General features: G+C 37.3%; 1 protein-coding gene across 8 annotated transcripts in view; it reads right to left on the bottom strand.

Annotated features, from left to right (window-relative positions):
* RBMS3 (RNA binding motif single stranded interacting protein 3) overlaps positions 1 to 17216 on the bottom strand; it is a gene marked incomplete at its 3' end in the record, with an annotated part of 671965 nt that overhangs the window by 529372 nt on the left and 125377 nt on the right. For 5 of the 8 annotated variants that reach the window (XM_081285621.1, XM_081285618.1, XM_081285617.1 and 2 more), the window contains exon 2: positions 4896 to 5068. In XM_081285621.1, the coding sequence (XP_081141747.1) occupies positions 4896 to 5068 (173 nt within the window). The remainder of the gene's footprint in view (positions 1 to 4895; positions 5069 to 17216) is intronic. The other 3 variants (XM_081285615.1, XM_081285620.1, XM_081285616.1) reach the window with 1 other exon arrangement.

Consider the following 17216-nt stretch of genomic DNA (forward strand, 5'->3'; position numbering starts at 1 on the left):
GTTTTTTTTTCTTTTTTCATGGAAAAAAAAAACAAAGCATATAATGAAATGCGTCCTTTACCAGGCATAATTGTTCTACCATCACCATACGAATTCTCATACACTCATCTCTAAATGTAAATCACTCTTCCTCCAGCTTACTCTTCAGCTACATCTCTTCTATTCCTTGATTTCATGGGATCCCTTCTCTTCACTGTGCAGCTGGAATTATCATTTTGGAACAAAATTCTAATTGTGCCCTTCTCCTCTTTATGACAATTCAACAGCTTCCTCCACTGGCTTCCTCCATTACTCTCAGGATAAAACACAGCTCCTAATGAAATCTAGACAGATCATCTTGTCCTTTACCATGCTCCAATTCATTTTGTTCTGCACTCCACTTCCCACTCTAGCCCCTTGGCTTTGCCATGCTCCCCCCAGCCACTGATTCTGCACACATGAAGCTTCCTCTACCTGGAATGTTCTTCCCTTCCTTAGATATGTCTATTCATCCTTCTGATCTCAGGTTGATTGTGGCTTCCTCAGAGAAGCTAGATCTAATCCTTTACTTTAAACTGTCTAATCACATGTGTCTCATTTTTTGCATAGTTGCATTTTTATATCAAATCATATGACTAGTTAATTAATGTTTATTTTCCCTAGTAAAATACAAACTCTGCTAAGCCAAGTCCTTCATCTAAATATACCTACCACCAAATCTTAACACATGCATGTCAAAGGTGCTCTGTAAAGACTTCTTGACTGAGAACATAATAAAGTTCCTAAAGTTTTCTCAGGATAGATAATACAAAAATTTTAAGTGTGTTGTTTCCTACAATATATACAATGTAACATTTTTTTAAAAAAAAATAGGTATACCTAAACAAATTATCTAGAATAAAATCATTCTTCATATCTGTTATTTTCAAATTTTGTCTTCTTTCCTTTCATTTTACTTGCAATCTGAATGTAGAAGCTTTGATGATTAATGTAAATAGAATTCCTTAATAAGGATTTTCTCTTGTATTATACACTGATAAACAAAGCAATATCTTTTCTTTCATATAGTTTTCTTGCTGTCTATTAGCATTAATATGGATGTTACATACTAATACCATAAAATTCAACATGTCCATGCCTTTTTTGTGTATCTGTTTCCTATTATTTTATGAGCATGAATATTAGTAAATATTGCATTTCCTATAATAAAAGTAGCATTAACTCTAAAAGTGCTTATAATTTCATAGTCATTAACATGGAAAATGGATCCTAATGGTAAGTTTATTTAAACCTAAAAATACTATCTGGGATTTTTTTTTTTTTGTTCTAGGTGAAATTATTATTATTTTTTTAGAAAATCAAATCAACTTTATTGACATATAATTTATATAAATTCCACACATTTGAAATACAAAATAGATGATTTTTGAGGCAGGAATAAAATATTTTCTTCACCATGCAAAGTTCCTTGCTCTATCTCCCTTCCATCCGCTACTCCCATCAACATTGATCTGACTGTGTCATTCACTATAGGTTATGCTCGTCTGTTTAGAATTTCACATGGAATCCCATAGTATGTGCTTTTGTGTGTTTCACCAGCACAGTGTGAGATTTATTAACACCAATGTGCATCAGTTGTTGGTTCATTTTATTTTTTTATCCCTTTATTTTTTTTATTGGTTGTTCACAACATTACAAAGCTCTTGACATATCATATTTCATACATTAGATTGAAGGGGTTATGAACCCCCAATTTTACCCCAAATGCAGATTGCAGAATCACGTCGGTTACACATCCACAATTTTACATAATGCCCTATTAGTAATTGTTGTATTCTGCTACCTTTCCTATCCCCTACTATCCCCCCTCCCCTCCCCTCCCATCTTCTCTCTCTACCCCATCTACTGTAATTCATTTCTCTCCTTGTTTATTTCCCCATTCCCCTCACAACCTCTTATATGTAATTATTTTGAAATGTTGGATGAGTAACAGGAATGAAAAATGATTTTAAACTTCAGAAGATTAATGCAAAATAATAATGAACACTGTGAAAAGACCAAACACTGCAAAAGAAGGCCCAGAATTTTACAAGTATCTTACTAAAAGTCTCTTACTAAAAGCAACTTCATCCATAAAATCAGACTCAAACAGGTGAATGGGTTTAGGTGTGGATTGTCAACACTATAAAGGGGATTGGAGAAGATATAAAAGGTGATCCAGAGCAAGTTTCATGCTAAATAATGAAGACATCAATCACATATCAGAATTTTAGAGTTGGGAAAAAAAGTAAAAGATTAATAAGTTCAGATCCATTCTATTATATATGGGGGAAGGAAGCTTAAGAAGGCACAAGTCATTTGTCTAATGCCACAGACCCAGTTGATGCCATCCACAATGACTGGAAGCTCAATCTCTCAGTCCACACTTACTCTCACAATATTATGCTGCCCCATCACATCAATTTTCCAGGAAAAATGATCTAAGCAATAAACTCCAGGTCCAGATCACTTGAGTAACTGGAGAACTCACAAACATTTTTACAATTGTAGTAACATGGACCAGATCTTTCTAGTTAGCAAATAATATGAAAAGTAATCACTATCCTGTTTACCTAGTATTCCTTAAAATTTTCAAGCATACCTAAGAAACATTAAGAAAGCCTATATCCCAAATAACAATGGTTCTGTATTCCCACATCTCTTTCCTGCCAACACAAGCTTTTTAGGTAATACTTTCATATTAAAAAAAAATCTGTCAATTCATTGCAGAAATGGGTATTGACAGAGATTTATGGTATTATGCTACACCAGTGGTATGTTCATAAACCAGCTATCCAATAAAATACAAAAATTTAACAGTTCTGATTTGTAGGATTTGCTGATTTCTGTGTTATGGATATTCCCACCATTGCTTATTTCAGACTACCAAGTAAAAATTGCCCCCAGTACAATTATCAGGCAGCTTCTGCAGACCACAGATTAAAAAAGAATAAAAATACTAGAAAAATAAAGCAAACTCAATCCATTCAAAATTTCCTTAAAGAGGAAACTGTGACTTCAAAGCAAAGAAGTGATTTGTTTGCTTCAAGATCACAAAATGACTAAGCAGGTGTTTCAAACCAAAGATTCCATCTCAACTGTCTTCACCAATGAAATAAAGCTTCATGCAATAGAAAACAGTCAGTGGTTCTCTCTGACCATAGAGACCAGTGCTTCTCAAGAGACCACCACCATCAACCGTACCAGAAGTCCTGATAGAAATATGTACTCTTGGAATATGCTCCAGACCTTAAAGCATAATATCTTAGGCCTGGAAATTTTTTTCAGTGAGCTCTATGAGTGGTATAGAAAATAGGGGGAAAAAATCTTTCCTCAGTACTGACAATTTTTTTTTTAATGAATGTAATGCGGGTATAAATCAAAGATAATAACTAGTCCTTTCACATCAGCATTGACTAAAGGGAATACTTCATCTGAAATGTCTCTCATAAAGCCCACCACCTTTCACATTTTCAAAGACCTTACCTTTCAAAACAGTTTTGATTTTTCTAACAATAAGAAAAAATTTGAGTTATTTACCTGCCAACTCTTAACACCGATATGTTGTAGATCAAAATCTATCATGCATTCATATGCCTTAGACTCAGCATTTTTAACATTTGTTTTTTAAAAACAGCTTCTTTGAAAATCAATATTTATCTTTCAAGGTTCTACCTTACCTTTTTCACAAATCAAGACAGTAAACAGCAACAGGCTGCCTTCACACAAATCCACCTACTGTGTTGTTAACTGATTATATGGTTGTATATTTGTGTTTTGGTTTATCTGCCACTTTCTGTTGTTTTGATATGAACTCCCAATCTTCAAAGCCAGAACAAAGGCAAGTAAATGTTCCCTGTTGTTTTACTCTTCCAATATTTTAGAGGTTGGAAAATTTACAACACACGTATCCTCTTGTAAAACATTGCAGAAGACAAAAACAACCATTGAGTAATAGTTTTGCTAGATTTAAAAATACCTAGAAAAGGCACACTATGATAAATACCTGCACTGATAGGATTTTGAAAATAGTTGGGCAATTATCTAAAAATACAGGTATATGATTTTTAACTCAATTATTCATGGTTAACTTTATTGGGAGGGTAAACTTAATTATGTTTAATGTATTTTCCCAGAAATGAGAGGGCTAATAATGTGTTTGTAGTTAACAGGTTAATTTAAAAAAAAAAAAAACAAACATTTTGAAAGAAGATTTTAGCACTTCCACTCTTCCTAGCATGTAGTTCTTGGCCTTGGTGGGAGACAGATTCTGGACCGGACAGTAGATGCTTTCAAACAAACTAGAGGATTAATCTGATAGTTCTCCAATGACTTGGCCTCGTAGAACCTGTATTTACCAAGCCTTGGCCAGAAAAACTTTGGCTCACAGAAAACAACCATCTTGCAACCCAACACCTATAAGATTTTTTTTTTTTTTTTTTTTTTGGTGGTGCTAGGGATTGAACCCAGGGCCTTGTGCATGCAAGACAAGTACTCTATCAACTGAGCTATATCTCCTGCCCCACTCATGAGATTTTAAGGTCCCTTCACTAACTCTTCTCAAGAAGAAGAGCTTATCTCAGGAGATTCATCATTAACTCCACTAGCTACTTGGGCTGAGAGCACAACCGCCATTGCTCTCCACCCTTAGGGAATCTGTGTGAATCTGCCAGCATTCGACACTCCCATGCCTTCTGCTCAAGAACTTCCACCTGCATGACCAGGATTCAAGGAAACCACTTTCTGAGATGAGCTGAACTGTACAGAGGTGCCCTCCTCCCTGACACAACAGCAGATGAGTATGTGAGGACAGTCACAAGTGCTGCCACACAGGCATTGTGGGAGTTGGGAGCCCAGAGAGCAAGGAGGACACTTACGGTTGGCACAGCTTGATGAGGTCCTGGTCCGTGGTGCCTGGCGGAAGGCCTCTGATGTACAGGTTGGTTTTACTCAACTGTTCCCCGCCGCTGTTGCTGCTGCTGTTGTTGCTGCTGCTGTTTGTGCTGGGGCTGGGAGGAGCCATGGGGTGGGGAGCTGGTGCATAGGACTGCTGCAAACAGAAAAAGCTGTTACTGGAACAGCAAAAACCAGCACACCTGTTCACAGGCAGCAGCACAACTTGAAAAGCAAGGCAAGCTTCTGAATCTGCAGTCCCCACACATAGGCGTGCACACACACACACTTGCACAAGTGCACTGCTCTAAGTTGCTTTCTGAGGACATCATTGGCTTTGGGGGGATCAGCATAAGTTAACCATAAAAGGGGGAAAAAGAAGTTACCAGGTGCTCCTGGCAGTAGCCTAAGGCTTTTGAATCTCTCCCTGATCACACTGTCTGTACTTACACCTGTTCAGCAGCATGTTACCTCCCTCTCTGATACAAACAATTCAGGTCTCCCTGACTTACCTTGAAGAGCCAAACACCTTTCGTTTGCTTCTACTCTTCTGTTCTCTCCTTTGCTCCCAAGAAACTTGCTACTATTGTTTTCCACAACACTACTATCCAGCACAATTCCTAATATGTACAAATCATTCCAAGAATCGTGATTCTAGGAATGAGTGTTTGAACAAGTGAATCCACCTGAGCTGTTTCCCCCTTCCCAAACTGATTCTTCATACTGTATGTCACTTATCTGCAAGACAGACAGAATGCAGGGATCTCACCCCATTAGAGAACTACTGTCTTAATCCATCAAATCATTTTATGTCAAAAAGAAATTAATAAATGACACCCAGAAACTTGAAATATTCAGTGTGAGTGTATTTCTAATTATGCACACCAGAATTTGTAAATGTATTTTCTTTTCTTTCTTTTTTTTTTTTAAGGAGAGAGGCTAGTTTTTTTTTTCACTCATTTATTTTTATGTGGTGCTGAGGATGGAACCCTGGGCCTCGCATGTGCTAGGCGTGCACTCTACTGCTGAGCCACAACCCCAGCCCTGTAAATGTATTTTCATAATGCTTAATTCTTTTGCATTCAAGCATAGCTTTTAAAGTTCTCAAATTATACTGACAGACTGGGTTGTGTCCCTGCTGTGTCTCTTAATTAGCCGTGTGATCTTTGGATGGTGGCTTAACCTCTCTGAGATGCAGTGATCTCCTTAATATGAAAAATATTCCTCTTCTATAACATAGGGTCTTTATAAAAACTCAGTGAGCTGATGCAAACAACATGGTTCCTAGAAATCAACAAGTGCCTAATAAATATTAGCAAAAATAACAATAATGCTAATATTTGGGACTGAAATCTGTCTTGCCAGTGATAGTAGTACGCTACGTAACTATCCCACATTTTCTCGATTATAGCCTAGAATGGTAGTCAAAAACACCACAGGCATGTTCATCAAGATGCTAGTGGAAAAACATGGCTAGGTTCTGAGCTGAACACTCATCTCTCAGGGTTGAGAATCATCAGATGGCAGATTTAGGGTACAATTGCAAAAATTGCAAAAAAATTTAGATAATGTCAAACTACTCAACCACTTCCGCCGTGAAAAGAAGCTAAGGGTTAGCATGATAACACTGAAGAAGAACTGTGCTTTGTGTCTCTGTGATCTCATTCCATCAAGAATCTTGAGACAACACAATCAATATGCCCACTTGAACAGGTCTGTGGTCCAGGTGAGTGGTGAGACACCTGGGAATGGAGCCAAATGTGGACTTGAACAGAGCAAGCTACACACTTAGGATCTTGCAATAGCTTTCTATGGAACCCAAGGCTCCATGTGGACTTAACAGCCTGTACTAAAAGCCACATGTGATTCTTGACTACCTTTCTACCTTTCCAGTCACTTCCTGGACCAGATTCCACTGTTCTGAGAAACCTCTCACCCCTTTCCACTCTGCCCAGCTCCACTCAGTTGGTTCTTACCCCTTCTTTGATTCAAATTGTTCCACTCTACAGCACTCTGTTATTACCCTTCTTAGCTTCCAGTGTATTTAGTCTATTCAAGGTGGTTTTGGCTCACCTTATTTAATGTCTATTTCTAGTACTAATTTGGATATTCCCTTAGGGCAAGGAAGATGTCAACTCTCAAATGAATAGCACCTAACCTAGTGCATAGAAAACAATATGACCTTAATAAAATTTTAGGCTACATATAGTGCCATAAAAATTGAATAAGCTTATAGAGAGAGGAGGCCAAGTTTTAGCAGTGCCCAACTTTGGCTCCTGCTATAATAATAATCTGTTTACATCTTCTAGGATTTCACATTTGCCCCAGTCCATATTTCCAAGTGGTTATAAGAAAATACCTGTTGGATTTAGTATATCAGAGTGCAACTCTTTGCATACATTCTTCCATTTCCCAAATCTCCACCCAATGCTCATCACAATTAGTGTGTGTGTGTGTGTGTGTGTGTGTGTGTGTGTGTGTGATTGTTACAGCTTCCATACAAGAAAACTTAGTACTGGTTACATTTGTTCCTTCACCCTAAATCTGAGAACACAATCCACCACACACACACACACACACACACACACACACACACACACACAATTCAAAATCTCTGAATTCCCATTCTTTCTCTAGACCACAGCCTATATCATCCGTTTTGTTTCCCAGTTTTAGCCTCTTACTCTTTGGAGGAATATGGGGTTGGGGAGGATAACACAGAATTGCTCAATGCAAGCAGAAACTAGCCAAGAATTAAGGAATGGGAAAGTAAGAGAGCAAATTCAACCAATGCAAAGCCAAGAGCCATTTCATTTCCTTTCTCTGAAAGGAAAATTTTTCTCAATAATTGCTTTAATCACTTAAGTTAGTATCAACATTTTAATGTAGAATTTTAAAATGAATTACACAGGAGGATCCTTTCTTTTTCTATTTGGATTAAATGACATATACACATTGCCTTTTGGAACTTAATATCTGCATAAAGCTTAAGTTATTTGCTAGCGTAAAAATTATGGCTTGCTTTCTGACCTAAAGAATTCTGTTTTTCTCCTTAGATACCCCTAAACAGTTTAGCTTTTCCTCTTTATAAGTCCTGCACACAGTAGGCCTTCAGTATGTGCTTGCTAAAGTGGCTTCCTATCTCTCTATCTCACAACAGGTTACATGACATTTATATTTTATTTTTCTTATGTGCTTTGTTCTCTTAAAATTCCCAGGGCCCTTTTAAAGCTGTTTGCTACCACTTTTCACCTCCCCTCCCTCCAAATTCTTTGAATTCCATCCTGTACTCAGGATTCTTTTAAAATGAGACTTTGTTTAAAGCAGTTTTTCCCACTGCATAGCCTTTAAAACCACCAGGGAGCCAGAAAAATGTCTCCAGCTTTATGTATCACAGATCAGATGGACCAGTTCAGACTGAGCCCTCCACTGATCAAATGAGACAACAGCAGCTACAGCATAATCAATATGTATTTACTTAATTCTTTTTTCCCCCAGGGTTCTTTGCAAGCATTTCCATAACCAGAACACCATTTAGTAAATTGCATGATGCCTAAAACAATAACTATGCCCTCAAATGAGCCCAACATAGACACTGAGAAAAAAAATAATAAAACCAGTCAAAAGCAAACCAAAGTTGAGATGAGGACAGGCAAGTAGGCAGATGTGTGTGTGTGGATACGAGATAGGCACTTGATAAGTGGTGGTGGAAGTGCCAGGTTATAGAGAAAAGGGTATATTCAGAAGGTCTTTGAAAAAGATTCACAATAAAAGGTGATATTCTGTGTCATATTCTGGTTTTTGAGTTCTAGAAATTCTGCTGAAAGAGTTAGCCCTCTCTGTTATTGAGCTAATCAATCCACAATTTAACACCCAGTCCAGGGACTCTTCCTAATCTTTAATATCTCATTTATCTGTTGTTGATGCTCTGTGATTCAGGTAGCCAACTTTTTCTTTCCTTTTTAGCAGAATACAACAATTACTAATAGGGCATTATGTAAAATTGTGGGTGTGTAACCGACGTGATTCTGCAATCTGCATTTGGGGTAAAATTGGGGGTTCATAACCCACTTCAATCTAATGTATGAAATATGATATGTCAAGAGCTTTGTAATGTTGTGAACAACCAATAAAAAAAATAAAATTAAAAAAAAAAGAATCATAAATTTCTTCCTCTCCACCCATTTTTCAAAATACACATCCTTTAATCAACATGAGGGTGGCAGAGGGTTCTAGGAATCCCTGACAAATGCACAGGCCTAAATGCATTAATTTGTGAAGAGTAAAAGAGATTTTGTATGTGTGGGCTGCCAGAGACAGATGAGCTAACTACAGCATCTTAAAAAAAAAAAAAAAAAAAAAAGGAGTGTCAATAATCTCTAGGGGCTAATGGGTCACAGCAGCCACTTTCCTGATTAAAGTGGCTCTGCTTCCTTCCTCAATTCTTTTGTCTCTACATGGAGTTGGAATTTTATCATTGATTAGCTTTTAAATCATTTTGAGCTACAGAGGAAGGGATTTTAAAATGTTAGTAAAAAAAAATATTTTCCTTCAGATAAAATTGACTTTGCTATATGGCTCAAAGTCACACTCTATAAATCCTATTTAGGAGTAGGGAGGACTTACAGTCTGGGGTTACTGCACACTGTAACACTGCACTGTAACAGGCAAGGGATTGCTATGAATTTGCCGCGTCAGCATGGTTAGAAGCTGTAGAAATGACAGATTTTCCGAAGTGGGGCTTTGGATGACACTGTGATTGAAGGAGAGAGAGGACTTCTGGTGAAGCCTCATATGTTTAGCAGGTGTGCAGATATGCAGATTTTTCTTAGATATTTATTCATGTTGGCACTGCTGGGAGAAGGTGGGTTAGGGATTACAGAAGGATTAAAACTCCTTAACCACACATTGGGGTTGCAAATCACAACATCTCTACTAGTGTCCTTTATTAGGAAATTAAATAAAATGACTTGGTGTCCATTTTGGAAAATGCTATTCTTAAAATAATAATTATAGGTGACATTTCCACATGCTTGCTAAGCATTTAATATGTTATCTTCACAAAAGCTCAGCAAGGCAAATGATATCAGTTTCATCGTGCAAATGTGGAAACTGAGTTACAAAAAGGAGAAAGGACCTTGTCAAGGTCACACAACTGGAGCCCAGTCCAACATAGGGAGGCTGATGCCAGATGCCACGCAGTCCCTCCCAACATGACAGGGCTTCACCTCTTAATGATATGGCACCCACCAACATAAATGCTCTCCTTCAGTCCATTCTAGAGGATGGGACTGGCAGAAGTTCTGCTGCATCCAAGTCTGAGCAGGAGACAAAGAAGATGATGATAAACAGCAGACAATCAAAATGAAGTTGAGCCAGCCCTTTCTTTCCCTCTATGAGAATTTAAATGAAGTCCATCTTAAAATTTAATTTCAAAGGGGAAGTCACCATCAGAACTAAGCATGCTATGAGTTTTTCAAGTAATGTCCAACAAGTGGGTTCATTTGTCAAGATGCATGGTTTGTTATGTAGGAACAAGAAAATGAACTGGCTTGTAGATCATCCCAAACAGCTGATTCATTTCGTGTGCTTTGTTAATATGCCTCATTTTTCAAATTTGAGAACTGCATGAATCTGGTATTGAAGGTGTGGCTCTGTGTAGGTTTACAGGGAGGTTCATTAATGATGGTTTCTTTCCTGTATGTATTTCGGAGGTAGATGGGAGAGGGATGGGAGTTATGTTTGTTTGTTTCTGTTTGTTTTAACAAAAAGCATTTGGTAAATCTAACAAATGTTGCTCACAAGTCAATAGTGTAAAGAAAATTGCCAAAAATCATATTTTATTAAAATTTCAAACTATATTCCATGAGCATGTGTCTGCAGGCAGGGCTGTAATACATGTACACAAGTCAGATAATTTTTCCAAATGTTATCAACTTTGGCCTTATTGATTTTTTAGACAAGATAATTATTTGTTGTAAGAAGTTGTCCTGTGATTTGTAGGATATTGAAAAGCCTCCCTGCTTCCTACATATTGGATGTCAGATGTATGGCCCACCCCACAAGTTGTGACAACCAAAAATGTCTTTAGGTATTGCCAAATGTCCTCTGACCAGGAAGGGAGCATCTCCTGTAGTTGAGAATCATTGTTTTAAACATACTCAACCCTTTTTTATTGAAAGCTCAATATAGTTTCCTTTCTAGATTAGTGATACCCAATGAACTAAGTAAAACTTAGTTCATTGAAAAACCCCACCACTACACCAAAGTTCAACTTCTAATCCCCAAGGGCACCCTCTGAAACCAAGATGTTAGTATGCCACATTTCATTTGTAGCAGATTAGGTCTGAAATATACTTCTCCCTCTGATTGAAAACATAACTCCTTTACAAAGAAAATGTTAAATATTTTTGCATGCAATTCCCTTTGGCTGGGAATCACAGGGCCCTCATGCCAAACTGCAGTAGGCTCTCTTGCCGGCATCTGGTTGCTGGCAGAATCCAGAGGCAGTTGGTCTGGTGGTTTTGGAGTAGCCTTGGACTCCATCACGCCACAGTCTGTTCTGCTGATGGTCTCCCCAATTTGTTTTTATTCATCTCCAGTGCAATAGAATTTGTACTCTTTTATCCACTCAAGGGTAAAGCCCTGGATAAAGTCCCCCATGGGACTGACATGCCAACTCTTTTACTATCCAAAAATGAATACAAACCACATTCCTGTCTTAAATCATACATTATTTATCCTGCACGTACACATGCAATCCATTGCTCGGTGGATAATGCTGCTGCAGGCTATTGGATTCCTCTCCCAGACAGTGTAATTTCCACATAACCTTGCTTCTGTAGACCCCTCCTCTAGTGAGAACACGACATGAGAGAGTGGACACAGCAAGAACTGTGGCAGTCACTGGTGTGTCTTTAATAGCCTCAAATGAGGGGGAGGATGAGCACTGTCCATGCAAGCAATAACAAATGCAGCTAAATTAATATTAAAGGCAAGCCATGCAGTTTTAGCCATGGTTTCATGAACCACATACATTATGGCTTTGCAATTTTATGCTAGGCAATTGCCTCTCCATTATCTGGAATATGACTATAGAAAACAATTGTTTCAATTATGCCTTTTATAATAGAGTTTGGTGAAAACCTGCCCTACTTTTCTCTTTCTACCCACAGCACAGATATGGAAATGAGCAATAAACGATGAAACTCCTCACAAAAGGCAATAATTTGAACATCCTCTGTCAACTGGCCTAGGTAATAGCTGCTGTCAACTGCCGTAACATGGTGCTTAAGAGCTCCAGATTGCCCGCTGTGAATCCAGCTCTGCCACTAGCTAGGCACTTAAACCTCTTGTCCTGAGTAAAAGCGGGATTATGATCATCTCACTTCATAGAACTGTTGTGAAGCTAAAATATATAAATTGCATATGAAATATTTAGCACAGTGCCAGGCCAAAGCCAATACTCCATAAATACATTCTTTTGCATTCTCTCATCAATGCCATCATCATTATCATCTTTTTCATCATTATCATGAAAGCGAATCCTTAAAATGAACATGACTCTCCCCTCTGGCTGGAGTTGCTTACCTTGAAGAGGGTACTATCAGAGCTAATTCTTTATTATTATTATTATTATTATTATTATTATTATTATTTTTGCAATGCTTGGGAGCCAGTCTATTTGAAATGAAATTATGTCATTAGAGCAGTGGTTTGCCATTTTCATCATGAACCCAAAAGCACAGCAACTAGGCAGTGATAAAACAATCATTTCGGATGGAATGGCTAATTAGCTTCAAGGTATTTACAAAAACACTACCTAGTTTTTATTAAAATTCTGATAAGGATGAGATTTGCTTTTGCTCTAAATATTAGTTCTAAAAACCTTGGCAGATTGCATAATCACACCCTGCTCTGTGCTATTTACAAGTAGGCTTAATTTAAAGTCATTGAATTCCATTCAGAGGTTTAGATATTAAATGACATTTTAAAATGCATGGAATTTGGAAACACAAGCAAACTAGTTATTGTTCAGTTTCAAGCACCTATAAACAAATTTCATTAGTAAAATTACAAGCTAGAGAAGAGTGGTGGCTATAAAGGATGTCAATGGCCTTTTTACAAAGATTGCCAATTCTCCAAATGCCAATGACATCTGGTCTTTCCCCGAATCCCTCTTTTAAGGAAAAACATACAAAATTAAGACACACTTCAAAATTTGAGGCACTTACAGTCTTCATTTAAAAAGTCATGTCTTTAATTTGAAAAATACCCAAGTGGCTCAAGACTTGCGAATGATTGGTTCCTTGTAGGAAAAATGAGATGCGATTGGTTCCCAGGTGGAGATTACAGTATCAGCTACACTATGATTAATAATTGTTATGTGCAGGGCATTCCCCAGAACTACTGAAAGTGACCATAATCCCTGAGTGCAACATCTGCTCTGTTTACCCAGGGAATTAACTCAGAAATCAACCCAGATCCCTGTTTTCATGATGGGCTAGAACTACTGCATAAAGACTAGACACTCAGAACAGGTTACCAGCACCTGTTTGCAGGGTTTCTGGGACACCCGGTGGTCAGTCTCTTAATTTTAAGTGCACTCACAGACTCAGGGGGGTGCCTCAAAAAGTTAAGAATTCCTGGTGTGGTGGTGCATGCCTGTAATCCCAGCAGCTCAGGAGGCTGAGGCAGAAGGACCATGAGTTCAAAGCCAACCTCAGCAATGGCGAGGCGCTAAGCAACTCAGTGAGACCCTGTCTCTAAATAAAATACAAAATAGGGCTGGGGATGTGGCTCAGTGGTTGAGTGCCCCTGAGTTCAATCCCTGGAATCAAAAAAAAAAAAAAAAAAAAAACCAGTAAAGAATTTCATTAAGGCTCACGGTCTGGTACCTCATATGTCTCCCTATTTTTTTTAGTTTGGTTTTCCCCCATAACCTCTGCTTTTGCCTCTTTTCCCAATTTTATTTTTAAAGTAATATCCTGTGTTTCACAATCTAATGCTTTCTCTGTTTCACTGAAATTACAAGTGGTAATATTGTCTACAATTAATTCCCCTAGCCCTGTTATATAGGCCCTGCTCAGTAGAATGAAGATCAATAAATGTAGTTTAAAAAGAACCACCACAAGATATGTTGAGATAATACTTCATTACACCTAAATGAATCCTTTCAGAGTTTTCTCCTTCAGTTGTGAAACTCATGGCTCTAGATATAATAAGCCATTTTCCCACTCGGTTCACTAATTTTCATATTAAAAAATTGTCTTACTGATTCGGTTACTGATAGCAAAGGGGTGACAGAAATAGCCTTCTTTGTTTCCAACCATGTATTTTTTTTTTAAAAAAAAGAAACTGTCAATAATAGTCATCCAGCACACAAAATAGCATATGCCTCTTTAAATACATCAAATGTTTTCTTTTTCTAATTAAATGAGAGTTTTACTTTTTCTGAAAGTGAATATATGTTGACTCAGGTGCAATGCAATCATAGTTTAAGAAACATGCACCATCAAATTTAATTTTGTTATCCAGATTTTCATCCCAACTCTTTTCCCAGTCCATATGTTTCCATCTACTTCCCAGTGTTTACAGTTCATACCACATCAAACACATCTGCATCGAGACCTCATTTTATTTTCATTCCTACCAGAAAATGCCTGGGGTATACTCCTGAGTTTGATTCTAGGGTGTCTCTAAAATTTATCTTACACACTGGGGCATAATTTAAAGCAAAGGTAGGAGACATGGATAATCAAGCCAGGACACAAAACTAATCTGAGATTTTCCAAAAGCAAAAATATGACTATATGATCACCCTGTAATTACTTTCTATTTATCAAAACCCTCTCCATTCCTTTTTGATCATCTGCCATTCTATCCCATTCATGATATCTTCCTTTTTAAATTTAGCTATATTTTATTTCCATCTATTTTTTTAGCTTCTGCACCATTAAAATCTATAAACAATAATGAAATAATAAGAATGGCAATGGCTAGTGTTTACTGAGCACATAGTATATTGCCAGACACAGTTCTAAGGGCTTTATTTTCACATATTTATTTCCTGATCTCAGAACTCTTGATCTCAGAACTCTTGGAGGTGAGTACTATTATTATCACCATGTTATGAAAGAGAGTACTGGAACTCAGAGAAGTCAGCTACTCAGCACATAAACTGGACCTGAAGCTGGGAGTCTTCGCTCCAGCTAATTCCAGCATCTACTCTAGACATGTTCAGTCTAGTAACATGCAACTCTTCCAATTTAAATATAATTAACTGTAATTAGACTAAATTAAAAATTCAATTTCTTAGCTGCATTGACCACATTTCAAGAACTCAAAAACAGACATGTGTACTGACTACTGTGTCCATATGCAAACATCATCATAGAAAGTTCTGTTGGGCAGTGCTGATGTAGGTTATTCTGATACTTACAAAGTGTTGTCTTTCACACTATGCTACTCAAAGACAGTACATACATGTGCTAAGAAAAGAGTGGTCCCAGTTTCCATGATGTTATTTATGGGTTTGTTATCTATCTTTCTCTCTCTCTCTCTCTCTCTCTCTCTCTCTCTCTCTCTCTCTCTCTCTCTCTCTTTCTCTCTCTCTCTCTCTTTTTAAGTGCAATTACTTTCCCTTCAGTGGAGACCATATTTAAATCCATCCTCGCCTATGACCAGGGAGTGGGTCTAGATTTTGGCATATGAAACCTCTTTCTACTGATACTTCTCCTGAGCGAAAGTGGACATTTTTTAAAAGACATTTCCAGGTAGTACATTAGAATCTGTTGAAAGAATAGGTGTATTTTGTTTGTTTTTAGCCAATAACCAAGTTTCAAATGTATTGTAAAATTGTTATAGAGAGAGACAAATCAATATTCACTGTTAGTTCAGGAAAAAACACTTCTGTTTTAGTTGGACAATGTTCCTGCCTGGATCACTCCACAGTTTCAATACTACATCATCTATCTCACATGAACATCCCCAAAGAGGGCCCCTCACTCCCACTACTCTCTCAACAGGACCAAGAAAAAGAGAGAGAGAGAGAGAGAGAGAGAGAGAGAGAGAGAGAGAGAAAGCCTTGTTACAGTGAGCTAGCAGGGCAATTCAGCAAATTCATAAACAATAACCTATATTCCATGACATAAAATAGTTTTGTTGTTTTATTAGCCAATTCATTCATATTTTATTGATGTAGCAAAATTAAATGTAAACAGAACCTAAGCTTTTAAACTCCTAAATCTAAGAAATTTGGACTATAAAACACAATAATTTCCTCAAGAAGACAATGTTAGAGCACAGATCCAAAATGTGACATAAATTAATACATGAAAAGTAATTGCTTCATTATAAAAATTAAAAGCGCTTGCACAGAGAATTTCCTATAACTATATTTTCAACATTTTATGTTTTTGGCCCATGAGATGAGAACTATGAGACCATAAAATAAATATTAAGTATTTTATATTGCTAACAAATTTATTGTAATTTTTATCATCAGAAACATATTAGATATTTACACATTCAGACTTCTATTTCTCATAATTATTAGCATTTAGAGGACTTCTTGTTCAGTATATTTTAAGTCAATGCACCTTGTCCCTTACAGAAATTCTCAGAGTAGCATGGACACAACCAAGTTCTGCTGCATATTCTCCCAGTCATTTGATTTTTTTTTTTTTTGGCCTGGAGAATGAAACATTCCCCATAATAGACAATTTTTCCTTGTACACATTACACATTACTCATCTTTTTTCAAAGAAGTGATTGAGCTTCAGAGGTTGGCACATAAAGGGTGTTTGTCCTGGGTTTGTAAGTCTCCAAAAGCTCATGGAAAATGGAGTATCACTGTCATTGCACAGTGATCAGGGCCTTAGATTTGAAGACAAGCCTTGGGCTCAGGTACCTGTCTGACACCTGAGGGAGAAGGACTTCATCTTTTGCCTTAGTCTCTTTATATGTGAAAATGGGAGTAATAACTACCTCAGAAGATAGTTAATCGTGCCAAGTAAGTGTGTATAATAAATAAAACCCGGCTCATGGTAAGCAGCCCCATGGCAATAGCTATTAACTCTTACATAAACCCCAAAGCATTTTTGCAATGTCCATTGTTGTCATAACCAGTATTGCTATTTCTTTTGAGTAATGGGTATATTGGTCCAAGGACTGATCTAATTGAACTCTGATTTTCCTGGTTTAAAAATCTTATGATACCAAGTAAAAAGTCTATTAATGCTTGTCAGACTGAAATTCTCTACAGATTATAAATCAAGAAATGTCCTTCCTCAATGGATGTTAGG

This window comes from Spermophilus citellus (genome assembly GCF_964194105.1).
Source record: "Spermophilus citellus genome assembly, chromosome: 3".
Lineage (NCBI taxonomy): Eukaryota > Metazoa > Chordata > Mammalia > Rodentia > Sciuridae > Spermophilus > Spermophilus citellus.